This window comes from Bos indicus, chromosome 23, assembly GCF_029378745.1.
Source record: "Bos indicus isolate NIAB-ARS_2022 breed Sahiwal x Tharparkar chromosome 23, NIAB-ARS_B.indTharparkar_mat_pri_1.0, whole genome shotgun sequence".
NCBI lineage: Eukaryota > Metazoa > Chordata > Mammalia > Artiodactyla > Bovidae > Bos > Bos indicus.
The window spans coordinates 25,468,109-25,495,800 of record NC_091782.1 but is presented as its reverse complement, the minus strand read 5'-3'; the positions used below and the strand labels follow the sequence as shown (position 1 = coordinate 25,495,800).

At 41.3% G+C, this 27,692-nt stretch overlaps 1 protein-coding gene across 11 annotated transcripts in view; it reads left to right on the top strand.

Annotated features, from left to right (window-relative positions):
* PKHD1 (PKHD1 ciliary IPT domain containing fibrocystin/polyductin) overlaps nucleotides 1–27,692 on the top strand; it is a 443,081-nt gene that overhangs the window by 206,936 nt on the left and 208,453 nt on the right. For all 11 annotated transcript variants that reach the window (XM_070778107.1, XM_070778111.1, XM_070778110.1 and 8 more), the window contains 4 exons: nucleotides 3,165–3,300; nucleotides 6,862–7,108; nucleotides 22,051–22,228; nucleotides 24,087–24,282. In XM_070778107.1, the coding sequence (XP_070634208.1) occupies nucleotides 3,165–3,300; nucleotides 6,862–7,108; nucleotides 22,051–22,228; nucleotides 24,087–24,282 (757 nt within the window). The remainder of the gene's footprint in view (nucleotides 1–3,164; nucleotides 3,301–6,861; nucleotides 7,109–22,050; nucleotides 22,229–24,086; nucleotides 24,283–27,692) is intronic.

The following is a 27,692-nucleotide window of genomic DNA, read 5'->3' as shown; positions in this document are numbered from 1 at the left end:
CAGGTGGCCAAAGTATTGGAGCTTCAGCTTCAACGTCAGTCCTTTCAGTGAATATTCAGGATTGATTTCATTTAGGATTGACTGGTTTGATCTCCTTGAAGTCCAAGGGACTCTCAAGAGTCTTCTCCAGCACCACAATTCGAAAGCATCAGTTCTTTTATGGACTGTATCATAGTTTTTAAAGCCATGTTGCTATTGCTGGACATTTGCCTGTTTCCAGTTTAGGGTTATTACAGAGAAAGATGTTATGAACAATCTTCTATATGCATATCTGTTGAGTATGTGCCAGATTTTAAAACTGCTGGCTCAGAGGCTGGCCCTTTAGCTTTAGTGGATGATGCCAAACCCCACACAATCCCAAGTGTTTAACTTGTACCACCGGTTTGCAAAAAGTGTTTCAGAGCTAGGTCTTGGAATTTCTCTTGACCAACATTCTGTAGAATTTCTTCATGTCTCTGTAGTATTCTTGTTCCTATTTCCCCCATCTGCCTCTTTTCTGATTTAACTCTCATTGTTTTAGCCTATGGCAACTTTTTAAACTGATGGTCTGTGGAAGGTAAAGATTTTGACCTAAAAATGGAGACCCCGTTCTTGGAAGGTTGTTACTATAGACCACTAGGTTGGAGTTCACTTTGCCTTGATGCTTTGGAGTTGATGCTTCATCGTCTTCTATCTTCTAGTCCTGAAGTTAAAGGGTTTTTAGATGCTTCATGGAAACCATATATAGGATGGATAAACAGGGAACTGTATTCAATATCCTGTGATAAACCATAATGGAAAGTAATTTTAAAAGGGATGTATATGTAACTGGAGGACTTCCCCAGTGGCTCAATGGTAAAGAATCTGCCTGCAATGCAGGAGATTTGGTTTGACCCCTGGGTCAGGAAGATCCCCTGGAGAAAGAAATGGAAACCTACTCCAACATTTTTGCTGGGTAAATCCCATAGAGAGAGGAGCCTGGTGGGCTACAGTCCATGGGATCGCAAAACGGTCAGACATGACTTAGTGGCTAAACAACACAAATGTATATAGCTGAGTGACTTTGCAAAAAAACACACAAAAAACCCAGTTTATAGATACTCTAATTCTAAGTCTTTTATATGTAACCTATTAGTTTTTCCTCTTTGGAGATTTTTGGGATCTCATCCTTGTCCCTGGTATTTGTAATTTCAGTATGATGTAACTTTGCTATGGCTTTTTCTTCTAACCACTCTGCTAGGCAGTGGGCAGGACTTTTCAGTCTGCAAAGTCATATCCTTTCCTTTTGGGAAATTTTCTTTACTTATTTCTTTGATAATTATGTCCTCTATATTTTCTGTTTTATTTAAACTCTTATTATTTTGATATTAGCTTTCCTGAATTACTTTTCTAATCTTCTTAATTTCTCTCTGATTTCCCATTGCCTTTTTATCCTACTTTCTTAGATGTTTTTTTCTATTTAATGTATTAATTCTACTCTCCTATTATTTTTTTTCTGAAAAATTCCTTTTTAGGCTTCTTCTTTCATGAACATGATAGTCTTATTTCGCTGATGTTATTAAGTTTCCCTTCTGATTTCTATACTGGCATTGTCTCCACTGGGTTTTGTTTCTCCTGTTTGTTTCTTTTTCTCGCTGTCTTCCAGGTGGAGACTCTTGACAGTTTCTGGTGATCCTCAAACATACATCTATTTCGGGCAGTGGAAGAGTGAGGCAGTAACAGCTTGATTAGATGGTATTTGTTGAAGAGGTTTTACAGGAAATCCTGGAAGCAGTTTTTGTTGTTTTTTAGACTTTTTAATATTTATTTTTTTATAACAACATACAGTAAAATGGACTTTTTGATGTCCATTTTTTTAACATATGAGTAGATTTATGTAACTACCACTAAGATATGGAACAGTTGCATCAGCCTGAAAAAGCCCTCCCTTTGGCTCCATCTCTGTAGCTACACCTTCTTTTCATATCCCCGTGGAGGTCACTAATCTATTCCCTGTCACGGTAGCTTTTTCTTTTCAACAGTCATACGAATGGGATAACATAGTATGTAACCTTTTGAGACTGGCTTCTTTCACTGGAGGATACCTTTGGTATTTATCTAACTTGCTGCAAGAAACAGTATTTTATTCCTTGTTATTGTGGGGGACAGTATTCCACTATATGGATGGACCACAGTTTATTCATTTGTTGAAGGACATTTGAACTGTTTCCAGATTTGGTGATTGACTACAAATAAAATTGTCTCACCCATCTGTTTAAGGCTTTTGTATGAACCTAAGTTTTCATTGGAGAAGGCAATAGCACCCCACTCCAGTACTTTTGCTTGGAATCCCGTGGATGGAGGAGCCTGGTAGGCTGCAGTCCATGGGGTCGCTAGAGTTGGACACGACCAAGCTACTTCACTTTCACTCTTCACTTTCATGCATTGGAGAAGGAAATGGCAACCCACTCTGGTATTCTTGCCTGGAGAATCCCAGGGACGGCGGAACCTGGTGGGCTGCTGTCTATGGGGTCGCACAGAGTCGGACACGACTGAAGTGACTTAGCAGCAGCAGCAGCAGCAAGTTTTCATTTCTCTAAAGTAAATGCTTAGGAGTTGAATTGTTAGGTCAGTGATGTGTGCATGCATGCTAAGTCACTTCAGTCCTGTCTGACTCTTTGAGACCCCATGGACTGTAGCCTGCCAGGCTCTTTTATCCATGAAATTCTCCAGGCAAGAGTACTGGAATGGGTTGTCATGCCTTCCTCCAGGGGATCTTCCTGACCCAGGGATAAAGCCTGTGTCTCTTACGGCTCCTGCATTGTCAGGCAGGATCTTTACCACTAGCACCACTTGGGAAGCCCTTAGGTCAATAATAAGATTATGTTAACTTTGTTAAAAAGTGCCAAACAATTTTCCACAGTGTTTATGCCATTTTGCATTCCCACCAGCAGTGTATGAAAATTTCAATTATTTTTTTTCTTCATCAGGGTTTGTTTTGTCACTAATTTTTATTTAACCCTCTAACAGGTGTGTAGGATATTGCATTGTGATCCTTTGTGATATGTATGTGCTTTGCAAATATTTTCTCTTAGTCTGTAGCTTGTCTTTTTACTCACTTAGTTGCTTTTATTCATGTATTAAAATTGTATTTCATTTGGCCGGTTCTCTTATTTTTCTTTCCTTATCCCCTTTCCAAATCACAGGGAAACCTGTGTATGTCAGCTGGGATCAAATCTCCCAGAAGGTGGGAACTGAGAGTTTCTAACACAACCTTTGTGAATTTTGATCTCACTCACTGTGTGGCCATCAGGACCTGTTCAGGCTGCTCCCAAGGACAGGGTAAGTTGTTTGAGTAGATAAGACAAATAATAAAACTAGTAAATGAGTCCAGTACGCACATAAGTGTGATAAATAGTGTCAAAGCCATTGGGAATCATTATTTCTTTTACTTAACGAGATTTCTTTAAGAGGAACTAAAGATCTTCTTGATGAGGGTGAAAGAGGAGAGTGAAAAAACTAGTTTAAAATTCAACATTTGAAAAACTAAAATCGTGGCATATGGTCCCATTACTTCATGGCAAAAGAAGGGGGAAAAAATGGAAGCAGTGACAGAGTTTATTTTCTTGGATTCCAAAATCACTGTGGATGGTGACTGCAGCCATGAAATTAAAAGACGCTTGCTCCTTGGAAGGAAAGCTATGACAAACCTAGACAGCATATTTAAAAGCAGAAACATCAACATCACTTTGCTGACAAAAGTGTGTATAGTCAAAGCTATGGTTTTTCCAATAGTCATGTGCAAGTATGAGAGTTGTACCATAAAGAAGGCTGAGCACCAAAGAATTGATGCTTTCAATTTCTGGTGCTGGAGAAGACTCTTGAGAGTCCTTTGGACAGCAGGGAGATCAAACTAGTCAATCCTAAAGGAAATCAACCCTAAATATTCACTGGAAGGACTAATGCTGAAGTTCCAATATTTTGGCCACCTGATGTGAAGAGCTGATTCATTGAAAAAGACCCTGATGCTGGGAAAGGCTGAAGGCAAGAGGAGAAGGGGGCGGCAGAGGACAAGATGGCTAAATAGCATCACTGAATCAATGGACATGAATTTGAGCAAACTCTGGGAGATAGTAAATGACAGGGAAGCCTGGTGTGCTGCAGTCCATGGGGTCTCAGAGTTGGACGTGACTTAGTGACTGAACTGCTCAAATCTCCTAAAAGAAATTCTAGAGGAGGCCAGGTGCTCCCAATATGGTTCTTGCAGCTCCCCGGCCTTTCCCTACCTGGTGCCTGTCATACTCTATTATGATAGTTCCATGTCTCTGCTGGATTCTGAGCTTCACAAATGCAGGGACCACAGCTCTCTCTCATACTGAAGTATAGTTGATTTACAATATTGTATTAGTTTCTGTACAACATAGTTATTCAATATTTTTATGGATTACACTCCATTTAAAGTTCTTGAAAGTATTGACTATCTTCCCTGTGCTGTAAATATATCCTTGTAGCTAATTTACTTTGTACATAGTAGTTTGTACGCCTTAAGCCTCTCCCTTACTGTGCCCTACCCATGTCCCTCTCCCCACTGGTAGCCACTAGTTTATTCTCTATATCTGATCACACCTCTTTTGCTCAGAGTTTTATCCTTAGTAACCAGTAGTCTGGTGCCCAGTAGGTTCACTGATTAAATCAATGAATGGAGTTGGATGGATATACATATGGATATGAACGAATACACATACAAGCTTTCCTGAAAGAGCTAGAGTTCAGGAACCTTATGGTTTCAACAGCCCAAGGCTTTTTGTACACACAGAGAGACCATAAGAATTCTTGTTCACTTGTTAACCACATCTCAGAGGTGGTGAGAAATACCTTGGAGAACTCATGGGCTAAGGCGAAAGAACTAGAGAGCAATCTAGTTGATTTGATCATTGTAAACAGACAAACCAAGTGGTTCAAGTAAATATGCTCTTGTGGTTTGAATTGCCAATTTAGATAATTGTTTGCTTTTTTAATTAAATGAATAATCAGTAAGTCTCCACTTTGCTTTTTACCCCCCCTCTATAGACAGAGCCAAAAATTGTTTTTATTTGGGTGGCATCTGAGTTTAAGATTGTAGAAATAATAATAGGAATGAAAAATGCCTTAAGACAATCACTTCAAATATTAATTCCTCAGTTAGAAGCTTCACTGTCTCATATCATTCATAAGACACTGAAAAGGAGCAAGATACTCCTTATGAGCTCTGATTTCTTCTCCCTGGATGTCCTTGGCTAAGCCATCTCTTTCATTTGTTTAAAAACTATGTAGTCCAGATTCTGTTTAAGGACCTGAGTGGTACAGAGATGAAAAGCACATAGTTCTTGTCTTCCAGGAGCTTTCCATCTAGGCACAAGAATAAATGTCTGAGCCAATGAATGTAATAGTATGATGAATCCAGTACTTGAGGATTGAGCAAGGTCAATGAGGGGAACAGGAAGGAAGGGGGTCAGGTAGACTTTATCATAGATTGCCTTGAGCAGGATTTAGAAGGGTGAAGAGACGTTTGCAAGAGGAAGAGGCAGAGAAAAGTTTTTACATATTAGGAATAGCCTATGCAAAAAAAATTCAAAGAGCAAGTTATGATTAAGAAGTTGCAAAGAAATACAATATAGCTGACTTATAGAACTGCATGTGGTGTTAGATAAGCAACAAGTTGCTTTCCTGGTGGCTCAGATGGTAAAGAATCTGCCTACAAGGGAGGAGACCTGGGTTTGATCCCGGGGTTGGGAAGATCCCCTGGAGAAGGGAATGGCTACCTAATCCTGTATTCCTTCCTTGAGATGACAGAGGACAGAGGAGCCTGGCGGACTACAGTCCATGGGGTCAAAAGAGTTGGACACAACTGAGTGACTAGCACAGACACACACAGAAGTTTCTGAGGTGGAATTGTAGCATCTTGAATGAATGACAGTTGAGTGCACAGACTCTACTGGGATGCGAATGAAAGCTTTAGGGCCTCTCTTTGTTTATATCTTATTTTACATTTTTCCTTTTTTTATGTATTTTATAAGATACATAATATAGCAATATGGTAGCATATATCTAAGAGATGTGTCCTGAGTTTTTAAATTTTAATGACAGGGTGGGGTGAGTATTAGAAGACCACTGCCATTGTTTCTTCCTGGGCAACTGACTAATAGCAGAACCAGTGAATCATATGAAGCGGGTGCGGGGGAAACCCTGCTAAGACATGTAGCCCGAGAGCTGATACCTATCAAATGTGCTACTATTTGTCCATGTGATTGATTGAATATGGCTTTTGAGGGCAAATGTTTAAAGTATAAATCTCATAAGAAGTGGGGTTAGATTTGCCTTAGAAGAACTAGAGCAGAGAGATGGAAAGACCAGCCCTCAGGACCTTTAGCATTTGGTAATTAGTAATGTTCGGTGTCACTCCCAGTAGACCGCCATTTCTCACCCTTGGCATTTGGGACTGGATAATTGTTTGTTGTGGGGGCTCCCCTGTGCCTTGTAGAATGCGGGGTAGCATCCTTGCCTCTTCCCACCAGATGCCCTGCTGTCCACTCAGTTGTGACAGCCAAAAATGCTTGCAGATGGTACCAAATGTCCCCTGCAGGGCAAACCACCCCTGGCTGGGAATCACTGCCTGAGAATACAGGCTGCATGAGGACAATGCCCCTACTACTCTCATTTCACTCTGTCTGCAGCACATAGCACAGAGCCTGACACATAGTCAACTCAGGATATATATTTTTTCTTGGACAAATAAGTCAGCAAATTGTTAAACTGTATAAATATGCAATTTTAAAATACTGAGAATAACTCAGTGACTTCAGTTGCCATTTGTGATCACATTCTTTTGTGCCTCTGTGTCACAGTCTTTCTCCCAACTTACAGGTGGGTTTACTGTGAAGACCAACCAGTTGAAGTTTATGAACTCTCCGAACTTGGTAGCATTTCCATCTCCTCATGCAGCCATTTTGGAAGACTTGGATGGGTCTCTGTCTGGAAAAAATAGAAGTCACATTCTTGCTTCTATGGAAACACTTCCAGCTACTTGTGTGGTCAAAGCTAGCTTCAGCCAGCTTGTCCATGGCAGTGTCTGTGAGGAAAATGTTCTCTTTCATCGGATGTCTATTGGTTTGTAAGTTGAATTAACTCTACATTTTGGCTTGTCAATGGACACGTATATATCATTCAGGTTGTTGATATTTGTAGAAGAGAAATTGTTTTGCAGATTCTGTTTGGTGTATTTAGTTCTACAGAAGTGATATGGGATAATTTTGACAGCTGTCAGATCATAAGTTTATAGTAGTTTTAGGCTGATTTAAATGACAGCTTATTTTCAATAACAGTGGACCACATCTCATAGCCCTTGACCACTTATTGGCATTTTGAGTTAATCATTTCCTCTCAAAAAGACTTGCAACCAACAAAAAATTGAAATGTATTTAAATTAAGAGGAGTATTAATAAATTCCAATATTGTCCATTCTCATTTATATGCACCTCCTCTCCCTGAGCTCTTTTTAAGTGTTTGCTATGCTCCAGGGAAGCATTGCTGATGCTCCCTATTACTTGTGAAGTTGCTTCACACCAGTTCATTTTCCTTGTTAATTTTGTGAACTATTGGATTTGTACAATACATATCCTATTTAATATTGGAGCAAGAACTCCTTGTTTATGCTACTTGGCCTACTATTAAGTCAGGAGCTTGGCTGTTTATAATGCATAATAGGATTGCTTCTGCCCCCTTTAATTTCCAGGTAATGATTGCTGAGTGACTAGGGTTCTACCATTTACCTATTTCAAATGCATTGTATATAATTAGCCACATTCCTTTCTCTCCTTTGTTTTAAATGTCCTAACTTCATGAATATTAAGTCAGGTGCTTCAGCCAGATCATGCTGGCATCTTATTTAAACAGGTAAACTCCACAGAGAGGGAGTCAGTATGGTCAGGTTTGTACTAAGTCTGCATTCTGAATGCATATGCCATCCGTATCTTGACATTCTGCTTTAGACACCTTAGTGATACCCTGCTAGCATGGAATTGTCTGAAAACATTCCACTTTTGCTTTTCAAGCTGTTTATTATTCTATCTAACGTTAATGGACCCAATTCCAGTGAGTAATAACAGTATGGAGCAATATGTTTTCATTTCTAATCATTTTGATTATGCAGAGCATGCCTTTCATTCTTAGGGATGCATCCTGATTTTTATTATTTTTGTGATTTTAACAAAGATGTTTTTAATGGCATTTTGAGGTTTACAAAAGTGAACCATTTATTTCTTATATGCATGTTTTTTTAATGAAAAAATAGATTTGTGTCGTTAAAAAGAACATTATGTGCTTGTATAACACTGATTTCTCTGGGTTCTTGATATTCCTTTTCTATGTCTTGAAAACCTACTGAGAGACTGTCTCTGAAGGTGGCATTTAGCGGTGTGGCATTAGAAGCCTCTGCAGTTGTAATCCTTCTGAGCATCTGTTCTTGGAGGTCTTCAGGGCAGGACACCTAGGTGCTTGCTCTGGCAGCAAGTCATGGTCCCAGCACTCAAGGACTGACAAGGTCTAAAGGAGAATAATCCTGATACTGTGTTCTGAGTAGATTCAGAAGATCCCTACTAGGGTGAAACACTTGCCTTGGTTTGTTTGGAATTTTCTTGGTTTTAAAATAAAAAATCTCATGTCCCAGAAACCCCTTCAGTCTTGAGAAAACCAAGATGGTTGGTCACCCTACTCCCTAGGCTTCTATTTAAACATTTTCAGGTTGATTCACAGATCTGTGGACAAATGCTCAATGACTTCAAGCCCAAGAGAGACTCAGCACACTCCCAGTTATGCGTCTCTTAGCCCTGTGTCCTCATCTCTGGGGTGAGATGGTTAGATTAGATGATCTCTAAGGCCTTGCTAGTCAGAGTGCATCAGTGGGACCTGGGACTAGATGCAGAGAATCTCAAACTCAGCCTAGACGTTCTGAGTCAGGACCCCTGGGGAATTTATACTCAAGTTTTAGAAGCACTGCCTTAAGATCTTTCTAACTTGATCTTTCCAGATTCTATCCCCAGTTATTTGTGTTCAGTGACTTGATCTCTGTCCCAGAGCTTTATAACCTCATTAGGAACATGTCAGAGCTAATGAGCAATTTGAATTCCACGTAGATACAAACTTTGTGGCATTTCATGGAGAAAGGACTAATTTGCTGTGCTATTTTCCCTGGAGCGTGCACCCTAAGAGTTGATTTGCAAAGCTCTCACAGTCCCCATCTTTTGGGCTTGCTTGCTGATGGGGATCTGATGTGGCACATGGTCCCTGCCCTCTTTCCTTTCAACATTTAGCCCCTTCCTGCCTCCTCAGCCCAGGTACCTAGAGGGTAGGGCGTGAGGTCTGCACAGCTGCCTAAACGGGGCACCCCTGCCCCCTAACTAACAACTGAGTACTTGGGGCGTGAGCTCTTCCTCGGAGGCTCCTCCTGGCCCATGTTCACTATAGGTTCTGTGTTTGACATTGACAACCTTCTTCCCTCACTACCTTTTCCAAGAGTGATGGGCACTTCTGGTTTCGTAGCTTCCTCTGACTTCATCCTCATAGTTGTGTTGACCAAGGCATAGAAATGTTTAAAGTTAGCAATAATAATTAATATTTTGGTGAAGAAAAGTTTCCTACCCTCTACGAGGCACAGTCGAAGTTCTGTTTTGTTAAAAATAATGACATTTTAGTCTGGGTGAGTTCTCTCTCACTACAAGTTCTAAAATGTGCTTTCTTAAGGGGCCACTGGTGTTCAGGATAGCATTTCTTTCCTGACTTCTGTTTCTACCAATCTCTTTCTCTCAACCCCATCCTTCCTGATAAGACCAGGAAGTGGTAGCTCTACCAGTAGAAGTCAGGACCTCATTTCAGAAAAATGTCAGCACCATTTGCTCCAGAGGCCTCATCATGGCAAAATGGCTCACATAGTCCCTGGTTCATTGATCCTAAATTTCTTCTGTGTAGAGATGCTTACTTGGGACAAGGATCGTGTCACCAGTAGGGTACTGTGTGCTCCTTCTAGACCTCCTTTGTAAGCTTTTCTTCCTGACCCTTCAATGCTAGTGTTCCTTAAGATTCTTCAAGAAGCTTTCAAGTTATTCTCTTCCCAAATGATCTGGACTGTTCCATAGCTTCAGTTAACATTCACTGATGGTGCTTTATGGAAGTCCAGACCCATTTATCCAACTGCCCTTAGGATCTGCCCTGTCCAGTATTGTAGTCACTTACCACAGGTGGCCACTGAACACGTGAAATGTGGCTCATCCAAATGGAGATGTGCTGGAAGTGCAAATTATGCATCTTGTCTCTAAGACTTTGTATGAAAAAAAGGATGTAAAATAGCTCAATGATTTGTTTATATTGATCATCTTGAAATGATAAGATTTTGAATATATTGGGTTAAATATATTATTAAATTAATTTTATTTGTTTCTTTTACATTTTTTAATATGGCTATGATAAAATTTAAGGTTCTATCTGTGGCTTGCATTTATGGCTTGCATTGTATTTCCATTAAGTGGTAGTGCTTTCAATATTTCTGTTAGAGTATTCAGCAGCCATCTCAAACACAACCTGTCAAAACCAAACTTAAGGTCTTTATTCCATGGACCTATTGGGTGTTAAGAATCTCTGGGTGTTCAGACAAATGATGCAATTACCTGAACCAGAAATGGGAGTTATCCTCGACTCATCTGCTCACAGAAATCACCTACCATGTCCAGTCCATTTCATCTCCTAAAAAAAAATCCCTTTTGAGTTTTACTACTTCTGTCCTTCCCAACTTCTCTAGTCCAAATCGACACTCAGATGCCACCTGTTTAACTGCAGCGGCCACTTAGCTTGCCACCTTGCTGGGATCCTGTCCTTAAACTTGTGAGTCTTTGTAGATCAGATCTGGTCCTGCCATCCACACATTCCCTTGCTGAGGCTTCATCAGGGCCTTCCCAGTGCCTCCCAGTGAAAGCCTACCATTTTTAACGTCTCAAGGGCACTTCATGACCTACTCCTTTTTGTGCTATACTTCTAGGATCCTTTCTCAATGCTCTGCCCTCCTTTCCCTAAATTTTAAGCTTCAGCCACACTCAACTTCTTTGTGTTTTTTGATCCAAAAGGTTCAGCTTCCATGAACTCAGCATGAAGGTAGTTTACTCTGGTGAGCTTCCCCGAGCTTTCTGCACAGCATTGTATCCCTGCTGTGTGCTGGCTGTCTGTACTTTCTCTAATCAATACTCACAGCTCCTACATAGCTTGTAAATCACCCCTCCCTTCTCATTCATGGTAAGTAGGACAAGGATAGTGGGATTTGTTTGCTTCTATTATGGTACCCAATACCACGTTGAACATAAAGTGACTCAATAAAATTAGTATTGAATACATAAATATCATTTAAGAAATTGTGGACTCCCCCAAATCTTCCTCTCATGTTCTTATTGTCCATTTCTCTCTTAGGACCTATTTATGAGGAGTCCACAGCACTTAACTTTTCTTTAGAAGATCCAGGATTAAAATATTATCGTGTCGTTATTTCTAAAATTCCTAGAAACATCAAATACTTAAGAATATCCTTTCATAATGTCTTCTGGGCTTTTGCTTGCCTGGGGCTGTCAGTTGATCAGACAATTTATTTTAACAGCTGATTTCTTCTCAACCCCGCCCCTACCCCACCCCTACTGAAATAGCAGTTTGCATACATTTGCAAGCATTTTCTTTTCCTGGTGGTATAGATGCACAGAATTGTGATGGGGAGAATGAGAACCAACTTTCACAATTACCATCTGGGAATTATTTGTTTTTTTGGTTTAGAGCACTCTACAGCTCTTTCAGTTGATACAGATTTATTCAAATATCAGTAAATCAAGCCTTGATCTGTCTTCCAATTACGTACTGAACCGAATGTGGGGGAAATTAAAAGAGTTTACAAGATGTTGTAGGTTGGCCAACCAGTCGTTCTGAGTTTTAATAGGAAGTACATAAAAGAAAGTCTGGCTATATGCATATGTTTGAAATTATTTTTCAAAGGCTGAAGAATAAAGAAGTAATTAAGAATCATTTGTGGGTATAAATCATAAACCACCCTCCCTCCGCCACTTCCTAGGTATGTTCCTGGACAAGTTACTTCACTTCTTTCTGCTTCAGTTCTCAAGACAGTAAAAAGAGCAAAATGTTACTTCACTCACGGGGTCGTTGTCGGGCACGAAGTAAGTGCTCAGTAAATGTTGTCTTTCGAAAGCCTCTACATTTATGATTGATAAAACAACATATAAAGTTACTACTAATAGAATAAAATATAGATAATTATGTTTCTGAGAAACAAATGCCTGGCAAGGGAATTAAGTTTGTTCAAATGAAACTTAATCCAATTCTTGAAAGACAGGGAACACTTTCCAATAGTCACGAGACATCGCACTGATCCAGAAACCTCCCAGAAAGTCGTGGAATCTGGAGTCTTTCCGGACACAGTTTTTGATTCACTCATGCCCCCAATGCTTTCTGTTTCTTCCTTCCTATTTCTCCTAGAAAAGGTTAATGTTGTTGTTGATCACCTTGATTCTTAGATCTTGCTTAATATCCTCTCCTGTAGAGCTTACATTCAGTGTTTACCTATGGAACTGCTCTTAATGTGTCAGTATTCAGAGTACGAGGCACCCCCTGCCTCTTGAATGTAAAAGTAAAGAAGAGTTCAAATGGAAATTGTGGCCTAGCTTTTCCTCTAACAATCGCCTAACTCTCTTCCTAGGGATAAAAAGGCATAGCATCACTAATGGTATCTTTTCAGTTCTCAAAAAAATAAAAAACATGTGAGACAGGGAAATTCCAAGAAGTTTTATCCTCTCTAGGCAGCAGAGGTTATAGAAGTAAAATAGAAGAAGAGCTAAACATAAAAATGGAGCCCAAACCAAGGAATAGCATCAATAATACTCCACGGTTATTAAATTTCATGAATAATAAAGGGGCCCAGGGGTGTGCTGGTACCTGTTTTACGACTAGAATAAAAAGCCTGATTTGTAGCGTTTGCCTAATTCCTTGGTGGAAATACTCTCACATGACTGGGCTAAGGCTAACATCATGATGTCACTGAACATGGAGTTGGGAAGAAGGGCTGGTGTCGGTCAGTCCTACCGTACCAAGTGTGCATAGGGATAAAAGGGAGGGTGGGCTTTGTAACTACCTGCCTGCATGGAATTGTTTTTCAATATTCCTGACAAATAGTTGTCTACCTTGCAGTTGTGTAGCTCTAAGGGTAGTATTCTCATGTTCTGAGATAGCCATACCAACTTCATCCCACAGATTAAGCTAGAGATGCAATAGAATCTAAAGTATGGGTAGATAGAGTATAGATAGCTACTGCTTCTCTTCAAGGATGAAGGTGTAACAGGCAAGAATTTTTGTCAAGTATGTTGCAAAACCTGTAAATACTATGTCTGAGGAGATGCTAGGCTGATTTGGGGACTTAATCATTATTGCTTTAGCTGACTCTGAGAAGAGATAAACAGAAATATACATCAGCAAAGTCATGGAGAATGACTTTGAATCCTCCATCATGGAGGACCCATGATGTCAGGATATACCTACCAGAAATGCAAGGATTATTATTTTTTTGTTGAAGCATAGTTGATTTACAATATTGGGACAGTCTCTGCTGTATAGCAAGGTGACTCAGTTATATACATATATATGTTTTTTGTAAACATTCTTTTCCATTGTGGTTTACCACAGGAGAGTGAATATACTTCCCTGTGCTCTACATTAGGACCTTGTTGTTTATCCGTTTTAAATGTAATAGCTTACATCTACCAACTTCACACTTTCAGTCCATCTGTTTTCCTTCTACTCCCTTGGCAACCACACGTCTGATCTCTACATCTATGAATCTATTTCTGTTTTATGCTATGCTATGCTAAGTCACTTCAGTCGTGTCCGACTCTGTGCGACCCCATAGACAGCAGCCCACCAGGCTCCCCCGTCCCTGGGATTCTCCAGGCAAGAACACTGGAGTGGGTTGCCATTTCCTTCATTTGAGCCATATTTTAGATTCCACATTTAAGTGATATCATACAGTATTTTTCTTCCTCTTTCTTAGTTTACTTACTATGATAGTCTCTAGCTGTATCCATGTTGCTGCAAATGGTATTATTTCATTCCTTTTTATGGCCAAGTAATATTCCACTGGCCATAAAAATCATTTTTATCCACTCATCTGTCAATGGACATTCAGTTTGCTTCCGTGTCTTGGCTATTGTGAACAGTGCTGCTATGAACAGAGGGGTGCATGTATCTTTTTGAATTATAGTTTTGTCCAGACATATGCCCAGCAGTGGGATTGCTGGATCATATGATAATTCTGTTGTTAGTTTTCTAAGGAACCTCCGAGCTGTTTTACACAGTAGCTGCACCAGCTTACATTCCCACTAACAGTGTGTGGGTGAAGTGAAAGTGAAAGTGTGAGTTGTTCAGTCCTGTCTGACTCTTTGTGACCCTATGGAATGTAACCTGCCAGGCTCCTCTGTCCATGGAATTCTCCAGGCAACTATACTGGAGTGGGTAGCCGTTCCCTTCTCCAGGGGATCTTCCCAACCAAGGGATCAAACCCGGGTCTCCTGCAGTGCAGGCAAATTCTTTACCATCTGAGCCACCCTAACAGTGTAGAATGGGTCCCTAGAAATGCAAGATTATTAAATCGCATGGCTTGCATCCCTGTACTTGTTCTATTTTTTATGTGAATTTAAGGATTGTTACAAGTTTGGGGCAAAGACTGAGGGTTGATTTCTTTTCTCTTTTTAGGTTTCTTACTCAGAAGGAGAAATATTTGTTTCTCCGTCAATAAGAGTGTATACAGAAAACTTCTTATTGATACACATCAGATAGTACTGGGTGATGGCAGATAGGTAGATAGAATAGTCATCTTCTGACAAAGGCTTCTTTTTTTCTTTTTGTTAAAAATGTGTTTGTTATTGTTATTTACCAGTGGGGAGAGGCAGTTTATTTATAAGCCACAAAAGCAAGGGGATAGCACAGTTAGTTAGCAATCTGTGTAAGATGGGCTACTTATGCAAAAATAAGACTCTTCAAAACAAAAGACGTGGAGAGCCTCTGACAAGAACTTCTTAGGAGTCCAGTGTATTTTAAAGATGCTAGAGAAAAATAATAGGAGAAGGCAATGGCACCCCACTCCAGTACTCTCGCCTGGAAAATCCCATGGACAGAGGAGCCTGGTGGGCTGCAGTCCATGGGGTCACAAAGAGTCGGACACGACTGAGCGACTTCACTTTCACTTTTCACTTTCATGCATTGGAGGAGGAAATGGCAACCCACTCCAGTGTTCTTGCCTGGAGAATCCCAGGGACGGAGAGTAGTGGAAAGGGTCGCATGGTGGGCTGGTGGGCTGCCTGTTGGGCTGCCGTCTATGGGGTCACACAGAGTCGGACACGATTGAAGTGATTTAGCAGTAGCAGAGAAAAATAAAGCCACAAAAATCTGTTGGCTGTGCTCAACATTTTGATTTTGTCTTCTTTGTGCAGTAAAAGATGAGAGTAACATCAGCAAGCATGAATATCCAGGCGATGCCGACAGCACCATTTGGGGCTAGTTATTATGATGTGTTGGCTTAGGAGATGCAAAATTATAAAGGGTTTACTTCACAATTGTTCCAAAGAGAGGGCATTTAGAGCTCAGTGAAGTGTTTGTCTTAATACACAGAGATTAAGTGTAAGCCAATGGCAAACACAAACCGGGGAGTTAATATTTGTTCTCATTGGTGTTGTTGATTACCTAACAAATCCTCTGTGGGCAGTATACACTCAACAGTTCCACATAGTATCTGGGCACTAAATTACAGAACTGTTGATGCAACGAGTATTGTGACTTGGGACTTTGGTTGGGGAGTTTATCAAGTGATAAACTTGATATTTATCAAGTGATAAACTGTTATATTTCTAAAGGAAGATGTCCCTGAATTAAAAACAGCCTTGGTGATTTAAAAAAAAAATATATGCTCCCTCATAGAAAAGGAAAAGCTTGTAGTTTTCTTGTCTTTTTGATTGTATCCAGGAGCTGTTGTTGACACCAAGGTAAGGGTTAACATTTCAAATGGACTGGTTGCCTCCTGATTTCTTGCACATAAAACCACTCGAAGTTCAGGGAGAGACTTCTTCCCCTAGTAATGAAGCTCTCTGCTGCTAATGGCCCATGCAGACTCCCTTGGCTCCTCCAAATTAGAAATACTTCAGTGTGCTCCTTTGCTTCATTAACAGTAAAGAGAGGGAGATTGGTGGCTATTTAGGGCATGGGGAAATTAGTGGCTATTTAGGGCAAGAGAAAATTGTCATAATTATGGTTGGTAAATTCTCTTCATGGTATTCTTCTATTCTGAATGTTCTTTGGGTGCTTTTCAGAAGAGCCCACCACTGGCACCGCTGGCATTTGGCCTAGAAGGACGGGAGCTGATTTGACTACGAATTTTTGGCCCTCAGGGTGACAGTCAACACAAGGTGTCTTGCCTCCTCGAAGACTGGTCTTTGCCATTCGGGTTTGGTTTTCAGAATGCGCATGAGACCCTTTCCACTACCAACTGTGACAAAGGAGTATTTGATAACCTCCTTCTCTACTTGTATCGCTCTAAAGAAAGCTCATGCTGTCCACAAATGCCTGTGAAATTGTGTCCCTTATGAACCTCTGCTGAGATAGATGGGGCAGCTTGGTAGAATCCAAGCAGTGTATGAAGAAGGAGGAGGAAAGAATGATTTAGGATCACAATGTGCTATGGTTGGTTCTCCAGTTGATCAAGGAGTTAGCATCAGTTTGGATACTGGTTGGAAGAAGGGGATCAAAAAGAAACTACAGAAGTCCTAAAGATAAGTAGAACTGAATTGATGTTAGTATTTGAAAATAGGGTCATGTGTATAAGGGTCTTTAGAAACTGGGGAGTATGGCCTGAAAATGACTCCTTCAGTAATTGCTACTACGATCTGTAGTAATGGCATCTGGATAAATTAGATCCTAAAACTGATTTGTAAATGTCATACTGATAGAAAATTAAGAAATAATTAAGTCTCATCAAAGTGACCAGGGGGATTCCTGAGGCCTCACTGCTGGAATGAAGTATTTCTGGACATAAACATGATGTCTTAAGAGAAGAATGACAAAATAAGGGTTGGTAAGGCGAAGAAAGTGACAAAATATAGACCAGATGAATTAAATGGGAACAGATGGATGCATTTGAACAAATAGAATTCTTTTTTTTGTGTGTGTGTGTTTCTTTTTTTTTTTTTCTAATTTTATTTTATTTTTAAACTTTACATAATTGTGTTAGTTTTGCCAAATATCAAAATGAATCCGCCACAGGGATTATACTTCTTCACAATTACAAGTCACCAGGGGTCAATAACATCACAAGCACAGACAAATAGAATTCTTTTGTTCTATAGTTAAAAATAAAACCAGGACTCTAATCTAAAAATAGTTTAACTGAGAACACTCCACTTGGATAGAAGAAATCTAAGTTCATAAGGAAATCTTCGAATTTTCCTAAGCCAGGCCCATTGTTAGTGCAGTTGCTTACATGTGTGCAGAGGAGGTTTTCTGACCACTCAGTTCAGTTCAGTCGGTCAGTCATGTCTGACTCTTTGCTACCCCATGGACTGCAGCATGCTGGGCTTCCCTGTCCATCATAACTCTTGCAGCTTGCTCAAACTCATGTCCATCAAGGCAGTTGATGCCATCCAACCATCTAATCCTCTGTCATCCCCTTCTCCTCCTGCCTTCAATCTTTCCCAGCATCAGGGTCTTCTCCAATGAGTCAGTTCCTCGCATCAGGTGGCCAAAGTATTGGAGTTTCAGCTTCAGCATCAGTCCTTCCAATGACTATTCAGGACTGATTTCCTTTAGGATGGACTGGTTGGATCTCCTTTCAGTCCAGGGGACTCTCAAGAGTCTTCTCCAACACCAGAGTTCAAAAGCATCAATTCTTCGGTGCTCAGCTTTCTTTATAGTCCAACTCTCCCAAAGAAAGACAATGCCAAAGAATGTTCAAACTACTGCACAACCGCACTTATCTCACATGCTAGCAAAGTAATGCTCAAAATTCTCCAAGTGAGGCTTCAACAGTGTGTGAACTGTGAAATTCCAGGTGTTCAAGCTGGATTGAGAAAATGCAGGGGAACCAGAGATCAAATTGCCAACATCCGTTGGATCATTGAGAAAGCAAGAGAGTTCAAGAAAAACATCTACTTCTGCTTTATTGACTATGCCAAAGCCTTTGACTGTGTGGATCATGACAAACTGTGGAAAATTCTTAAGGAGATAGAACTACCAGACCACCTCACCTGCCTCCTGAGAAATCTGTATGCAGGTCAAGAAGCAACAGTTAGAACTGGACATGGAAAAACAGACTGGTTCCAAATTGGGAAAGGAATACATCAAAGTTGTAAATTGTCACCCTGCTTATTTAACTTATATGCAGAGTACATCATGTGAAATGCCAGGCTGGATGAAGCACAAGTTGGAATCAAGATTGCTGGGAGAAATATCAATAACCTCAGATTTTCAGATGACACTACCCTTATGGCAGAAAGCAAAGAAGAATTAAAGAGTCAGAAAGAGTGTTCTTTCTGACCACTAAAGATAAATGTTCAAGTCTTCTTGGCAAATATCTTATTGATAATGAGGTTGACTGTATCAAGATCTGATAACTTATCATCAAATGCTTATCTCTTTTGATTAATACATTTACAAGAAGTATTCTGACACTCTTGTTGTTTTCTGGGTAGACTTCCCTGGGACAAAACATCACTAAACAGCCAGCAGCCAAAGTGTTCTAATCTACTTAACACTCATTTATTGATTCAACAAACATTTGTTGAGCACTCACCATGTGAAAGACAGTTTTATTTCTCATTGCAGATTTTAAAATGGAAATTCTGATTTATCAGTGAGTATTTCTTGGAATTTTGTCTTGTGATTCATTTTCCAGAGCCAGTGTCTCTGTGAAAGCTGAAGGGCTGCACTTTCAGAACCTGAGATGCTCGGAATTATTTTCTGGACTGTGGGGAAATTCCACCTGATATATTGACCTTGGTACCCATGGTGGCCACCTCATTTGCCTCTTTGGGATCTCAACTTATCTCTTCTTATCACATTTGTTTTACATTTATTTCCCAGAAGCCTGTCTTCATTTATTAAATATATTAGTTGGGCCAAATTGTGCTGGATGATATCCTGGGATGCTGGGACTCATGTCTTCGTAATGATTGAGGGGGGATGGCCAGACAATACAAGGAAGAAAATTAAGCCTTCTCCAACTTGTCTGAAATGAAAATTTAGGAATAAATTTCATAAATGGAGAAGGAATTTGAGGATGTGAACTCCCCATAACTGGAAGAAATAACAAGATAAAATCTGGAGGAAATTCCCATAATGGGTTGGATGTTAGAACAAATGATCCCCATATCCACTCTGAGTAGGAATATGAGCCCAGATTTCCATTAGTTCTAATTTAAATCTTGGTATACATGAGGGAAAAAAAGGTCCTTCATACCCCAAACCCAAAGAGAGGAAGAAGCCCCTCCATTTCAAGATTTTTTTTTTCTTTTGACCACACCACATACAGGATCTTAGTTCCCCCATCAGAGATCAAGCTTGCATCCTCTGCAGTGGAAGCACAGTCTTAACCACTGGACCACCAGGGAAGTCCCCCCCCAAGATTTCTAAAGGTTCAGTGAATGCTGTGTAGAGACATCTGGGAAACGGTAGTTCATTTATTCCAAATGCCCTGAGTATTCTTTATCCCTTTTTATCTATTAACAGATGAAACAAACACATTTTCTTACAAGAAAGAATGAAAGAAAAGAAAGTGAAGTCGTTCACTTGTGTCCGATTCTGCGACCCCACGGACTATAGTTTACCAGGCTCCTCCGTCCGTGGGATTTTCTAGGCAGGAGTACTGGAGTGGGTTGCCATTTCCTTCTCCAGGGTTTCTTCCCGACTCAGGGATCAAACCTGGGTCTCTCACATTGTAGTCATATGCTTTACCATCTGAACCACCAGGGAAGTCTTACAAGAAATATACATCAAATACTATATCACCAGGGCTAAAGCTCATGAGAGGATGTGAGCGTGTTTTTAAATGACCAAATATCCTGGATAAACCTTGAGACAATAAAATAACTAGACAGAGTGGCAAACCAGGTACATCTGAAGTTCTTTCTTCCATGAGCTATAGGTAGACTTACTGGGCTTGAGATGGTTATTGAATATATCGATTATCACGTTGTTTCACAGCTGCTACAGGAGATACATACTGTTGTCTCCATTTGAAAAAAAGAAACGAAAGCTTACAGAGGGTAAGTGAGTCCCCAGAATTCATACACTTAGTTCATGCAGATATAGACTTCCAATTTACACACAGTTAACAATGGTCCCCAAATGTTTAACACGAAAACCAGTCTCCTCTTTATACTGTGCCACTCAACTGTAAATTGACTTTTGATTTGCTCACGCCACCCCTCACTTTGAAAACCCAACATCCTCCGTCATTTCATTTCCTTCTACTGTGAGAATTTAATTATCTGCCTGCAGCAACATGCCACAGTTGAAGATTCTCATGAAAACTAAACCAAAGGGGAAGGACAGTCATATTATGTGTGTGTGTTTTTTTTTTTTAACTTTTGCTTTAATTTTTCTGTCACTTTGACTTTCTTTTAGGGTCTAAGCAGGTGGAAAAAATGTATTTATGATCTGGTAAAGACTTAAAAAATCACTTTCTAGGAGAGTTGACTCATTGGAAAAGACTGATGCTGGGAGGGATTGGGGGCAGGAGGAGAAGGGGACGACAGAGGATGAGATGGCTGGATGGCATCACTGACTCAATGGATGTGAGTTTGAGTGAACTCTGGGAGTTGGTGATGGACAGGGAGGCCTGGCGTGCTGCAATTCACGGGGTCGCAAACAGTCGAACATGACTGAGTGACTGAACTGAACTGAACTGAACTGATGGGGAATAAGGTGTAGAAACCCAAAACTTTGTTTCTACCTGTGACGCTCACATAGTACATTTGCCATCCTCTGTCTCTATTTTCCTCATGGTGAGATACCATTCTTATAGAAAACTTTTCTGTAAATTGGGAAGTTGGCACCAACTGCTTTGGGGAGAGCTCCTCCATGCAGTTTTTGTTCGTATTGTTGTTGTTTATTGTTTAGTCGCTAAGTTGTGTCTGACTCTGCAACCCCATGGACTGTAGCCCTCCAGACTCCTCGGTCCGTGAGATTTCCCAGGCAAGAATATGGGAGTGGGTTACCATTTCCTCCTCCAGGGAATCTTCCCAACCCAGGGTTTGAACCCGCATCTTCTACATTGCAGGCAGATTCTTTACCACTGAATCACCAAGGAAGCTTTTGCTCGTATAACAAATATGGTTTGGGTACCCATCTTGTGCAGAGTCCGATGCCAGGGGGCAGGATACAGAAAAGAGGAAATGTCTCTAACTTCAGGATGTCGCGGTCTTTGTTAACAAGCAAAACTGCAAATCCCTCTGGCACTGAGTGATCATGTAAGGCCACGAGAGAGGTCTCAGGGTCCTCTTTGTTCTGGGGAAGCTACTGAGGCCATTGCTGCTGGGCAGTTGGAGGTGGACTCTGTGAGTCCAGGCACATCAGGCTCTGGGCATCAGCCACTACTCCCCAGAGAGATAACTAATAACTATATAGTGTGTGTTCTGCTGCTGATAAACCTGGGCCATGGCAATATTCTGACCATGGACATTTCTCTGTTAAAATAATCGTATCTAGTCCTGGCCTGTATGAACTCATTAGAGTGGCATTGATTAGTGGCCTAAGATCTGAGTGTTACAGGCCACTGCAGATCTGAGTGGAGCACACATGATCCAACAGCACTCTCCCACTGGGCATTTTGACCCATGGTGTGACTTCTAAAACCTCCATAAGCACTGGGGAGACATAATGGAGAAAATGGGAGATGGCTTACAGCTGATGGAGAGGAGTGCCTTAGATCCAGGATGGACAAAAACTTACCACCCACTTTTTTCTTTTAAATCTCCCTAGAGCCAGTGCCTTGAAAGTTTCTCAAGATTTAACCATAACGGACAGCAGAAACAAGACAACCACTGTCAGTTATGTGCATGACACTCTGTCTAACCCTTATGGCTGGATGGCCCTGCTCTTGGATCAAGAGACCTACTCCCTGCGATTCGAGAGCCTTTGGACTAGCAGTGCTCTGCAGGTAACCCTGACATCCACTCGCTGGTAGATTCCTTTCCCCAGGGGTTCCCAACTTGCCTTCTGTGACATAATAGTCTGCAGGTATTAGCCTCTTCTGGTGCTGATCAAGCAAACTGCAGCAGAATTTTTGCCAGATGAATGTAACCTGAATTTGAGATATGATTGTTTTTTTTATTTTAAACTTGAAACTTGTAGAATCTATTTAAACCTCACTTTGAACACAGCATGATTCTGCCTGAAAATTTAGCTTTATTAATACACTGACAAATAGCTTCTAAGCATCCTATAGATATGCAGTCCTATGTTACAGGTTAAGAACCAACCTACCCCAGGGAAGTGTTTCATAGCCAAAAGGAAATATCTTCCCAAGGCATTTTTACATTACACACTGCCACCTTGTGGTCAAAGAGTAATTTGCAATGAAGGTCTGTCCTTTCCGTTGTTAGGTTGAAGGAGTCAGATGGTTAGGGGAGGGATGGTAGGAATAACCATGTGGAAAATGGGTGCATTTTCCAAATAGCCCCTTGGATTCCCTTAAGCTCCTTTTCTTCCTTTTAAGCACATTTCTTTCTTTCAGTCTCATCACACACACATTCTTCCTAATGGTCATGAGAGTAGTTCTTAGGGAGCTGGAGGCAGGCGTGCCATTTGTTGTTCAGTCGCTCAGTCAAGTCCAACTCTTTGTGACCCCTTCGAATGCAGCACACCAGGCTTCCCTGTCCTTCAATATCTTCCGGAGTTTGCTCAAACTCGTGTGCATTGAGTCAATAATGCCATTCAACTATCTCACCCTCTGTTGCCCCCTTCTCCTCCTGCCCTCAATATTTCAAAGTAGAATCTTTATGATACCTTCACCAGGGCTCTCAGGAAGGGTGCCCACCTCTCTCTCCTTCCCTTGAGGTTCTCATGAGAACATTCTGGAGAGGTGAAGGCAGTAGAATGGTGACTCTGGAGGTGGACACCTGGGTTTCTGTCCCAGATCAGCACTCGCCTACTTCATGATGTGGGAAAATTTACTGAACCTCCACCTGCCTCAAGTGTCCTCCTCTATAAAATGGGGACAGCACTAGTAACAGTTCCCAGGGCCTTTAAGGATTGAATACCTGGATATGAATGATACCTGAGCACGTGGTGAATGCTCAGCCATGTTAGCCGTTACTGTTATAAATGAATGGCACTCCTGCCAATGCCTGCTATTTGAATCTTGGGGAAAACTGGGTGGGCATTCTAGACGTGGCTCTGTCTCTTCCCACTGGTTAACCTGAGACAAATTACTTCGCTCATCTGAACTTTGGTTTTCTCCTCTAGATTGTTAAACAAGAAGAGGGCTTCTCTGATGGCTTAGATGGTAAAGAAAGTGAAAGTGAAGTCACTCAGTCATGTCTGACTGTTTGCGACCCCATGGACTGTAGCTCACCAGGCTTCTCTGTCCACGGAGTTTTTAAGATGGTAAAGAATCTGCCTGCAGTGCAGGAGACCTGGGGTCAATACCTGGGTTAGGAGATCCACTGGAGAAAGGAATGGCAACCCACTCCAGTAACTTGCCTGGAGAATTCCTTGGACAGAGGAGCCTGGTGGGCTATAGTCCATGACCAACAAAGAGTTGGTCACAAAGATTGAATGATTAACACAAACACACAAGAACCTTACAGCTTTCAGTCCTCACATTGTATGATTTTTGTAGCTCTAGTTATGAGATTATTGTGCAGTAAATTTAAGTAAACCCATTTCCCACAAGAAAAGTACCCGGTGTGAATGGTCCTGTTTCTAAACTACTCCATCCTGTTCTTTGTAACTCTTTTATTGGCAAGAGTTTTCCTTTCTAAAAGAGCACTTTTGCACTTTTCTCTCACTTCAAGTACTCAGCAACATTTGACAACTTTGCTCCTGGAAATTTCCTGTTGCTGGTGCACACAGACGTGTGGGTTTACCCTGACATCCTCATAAAGTGTGGGAGTCATGTGGGGCGGTCCCTCTCATCTCTTCCATCGCCTGGCCAGGACCAAGGCTGTGACTGGTTCTTCGACAGTCAGTTGAGACAACTCACCTATCTGGGTAAGTATGATTGAGAGAGCATGTGGAGTGCATGTAGTCAGAAACGACAACTCACCTATCTGGGTAAGTATGATTGAGAGAGCATGTGGAGTGCATGTAGTCAGAAACGACAACTCACCTATCTGGGTAAGTATGATTGAGAGAGCATGTGGAGTGCATGTAGTCAGAAACCACTATTCCTTTTGGAATTTCATTGGTGCTGCGAAGTGATGAAGAACTGAAAGGGACACCTGTGTGCTGTGATTAGGTGATTGTGCTCCGAAATCAGACTGCCTGTGTTTAAATCCCAGCTTCAGCACCTGCTAGCTATGAGACACTGAGCAGGTATTCTTTCTAAGCCTCAGTCTCCTCCTCTGTAAAATGGAATAATAAAAGGGCCTACATGAAGAACAGGAAATTAAGTAAAGGATAAGATGTAAAATTCTTTAAAACAGTGTCTGATCCAGAGTGAGTGCTTAATAACCTGTGATCGCTATTCACATTTTTCCTTCATGTTAAGCATTGTATTTGTAGAAAGGTCAACTGCACATGTAAAGACAGGGTGGCTGGCTGCCATCACAGGGACAGGGGACAGCAAAGAGTGCAAGGTGACAGAGAGGCAGGATGAAGAATGTAGTCAGTGTGGAAGGTGAGAAGCTTTGGAAGGCAATCTGAGGACAGGAAGATGAGATGTACAGAGTGCTGAGGACAGGGGGATGGGCTGCCTCATCCTGTGTCAGATGCAGCATCGGGGTGCAGGATCCAGGGGCCTTGTTTCGTGGAACCAGAAACCCTACTGTGACTGCTCAGTAACAGGGGCCGGCAGGATTTCCTTACTTTCTTATTGTGCGTGTTTCACGGAAGCCCCGTATTTGACTCAGGGCCATAGATTTCTTTTGACTTCCTGGAGCTCATCTCTTATTGCCTTTCCATATTGTTTCACTGATCACTCTGAGTGCCATGATGTCTACTTATGCTAACCTTAGCTCAGTGGTCTGTAGGAAGGAGAATCTGAAAAAATGAGTCTCTAGAATGACAATTTTGTTACAAATTAGTCTTCATAGATCTTGGTCTAATTCAGGACCATGTCAAGCATGGGAAGACCCAGCCTCTGCCATGAGCCAGACTTGGCCCTAAAGGCTTAGAGGGCTGGTAGGTGTCCCAAGTTCCGCGTCTCCATCACTCGTGCCTAGCCATAGGTCGGCTGAGTCGGATCACACTTGGGCCCTGGTACTCTTACATGTTCATAGCATGAGAGAAGAGAGGAGGGTGTTTCCTGGGTTCTTAAAAGTGTTTGCCAAGTGGATTGCTGTATATTTCATTTGCACTGAAATGTACCATCCAGATTTTATTTTGGATTTGATCCATCTATAAATGTAACCTCAAACTATAAAACTTCAAGATGGACAGAGATGCCTGACACCATTTTACCACTAAAGTCAAATACAACCATTAAGTAAGAGCAAATAGTTGCTGTTAACTTTAACTGTGGCTATTCATTTCATGTATATTTTGAAACAAAATTTTAATTTCAAATTGCTCTTGTTTTATCACTTAACATGTTTCTGAGGAGCCTGTCTTGTTCATTGATGGGATTTTGTTTATGAATTGCACTCTAGTTTGAACAGTCAAAAAAAGCAAGCATGATAAAGGAACATTTGTGGCATACAGAACAAAAAAATCAAGTCATGCAGTTACAGATTTTTCTTCCTCTTTGATGGCATTATTTATTGAATTAATAGCAAGTTATACTATTGTGCTGTATTTATACATATGTTCTAAATGCATGTCTGTATAAGTGTCTCTGTATTTATATGTATATTTATATGTACATATAGAGGATATAGGTGAATATTTGAATATAAACCATTTTTATTAGGCAGATGGCTTTTATTAATTAAAGAGTCTTTGTATCAGAATCCTTTAGTATCTCCACTTTTGAACAATGTGAGTTGGTCAAGGAACAGGAAGTCACAGGGGGTTGATGGAATGTTTAATAAAGTTAGGGACCCTTGTTCCTTGGAGAGGATTTCCAGGACTCCAGGTCGTGACTTTCCTGGTCATTTGTGCCTTTGAGTGCGTGGAGTACATAGGTGACGAGAGCCAGTCCTGTTCCCATTCCCGGGCTGGCACAGTGAGGACGTGAGGGTTCGGGAGGAACCAAGGTTCACAAACAGGTCCCCCATGGTGGTGGCCCGTGCAGCGATATTGGGTTGTGTATGATGGGCTGTGACTTTTTATACCCTCTGTGTAAAGTGTGCACCACCACTGTGAAGTTGATGAGGAGGCGACCATGTTTTCCATAGACCAACCCCACTATGGCAGTGACGTAGTTGTAGCTGACGCCTCACAAAGGCTCAATGCAGTAGTTCCAGTTACATATTGATTAGCTTGTTGTGAAAGTCACTCAGTCGTGTCCGACTCTTTGCGACCCTATGGACGATACAGTCCATGGAATTCTCCAGGCCAGAATACTGGAGTGGGTAGCTGTTCCCTTCTCCAGGGGATCTTCCCAACCCTGGGATGGAACCCAGGTCTCAGATTCTTTACCAGCTGAACCACCAGGGAAGCCCTGATGAGCTTGTTACTTTCGCCTAATTGTTTTTTGGGCTGTGCGACTTTAAAAGTCTGTGACGGGGTAACTTACATAAAGTACATTTAATCTAAGAAGAGAAGAGAAGACTTCACAGTCAAAGTAGACATATTTCTGGAATTAAAAAAAAAAGAAAAAAAAAACTCATAGCGTTGTGTGTACAGAAAGTTCATTTTATTGTAAGGGAGCTGCTTGACCTCCTCCAGGTCCACTGAGCTTCCTGTCAGACTCTGGGGGGTGGGCGTCGGGGAGACATTGCTCTTTTACCCGCCGGCCTTCAGTTCGGAATCCTGCTCCACTGATGTTTGGCTGGCCTTCACTCATTCCTTGACCACTTCTAAGTGGCCCTTCTTTTGTATTGTTTCTTCATAACCCTACCACATCCTCCTCGGAGAGGAAGTTTTAAAAAAATCCCAATTATCTTCATTTCCTCCATTTGGCTCCTTGGTGTATGATTTAAGATGCCTGACTCCTTTCCAACCCAGCGAGATTGGCAGAGGGTGGAACCCAGGCATTCTGGCTCCTGTCTGTGCCTCTCCACTAGGGTGTGCTGCCCACTCAATAATCGTGGACCCCTGACCAGCCAGGCTGGGGGGTGCCCGGCAGGTTTCCGGGAGAACGCTTCTCACTGATCCCCAGTGACAAAGAAAAAAATCCCGCACATACAATATTCTTTGACCCTTCCTTTTTTCTTCTTTACCAAGGCAAGTTTTGCCTTTGTTCGGCAAACGTCTTTACAGAAAGCAGCTTCTTTGGAAAGCTCACGGCCAGAGTTTGGGGCTTCGGGCTTTAATCAGTGGCTGGCTGGTTATTTTACCTGGGGCATGGAATTATAAAT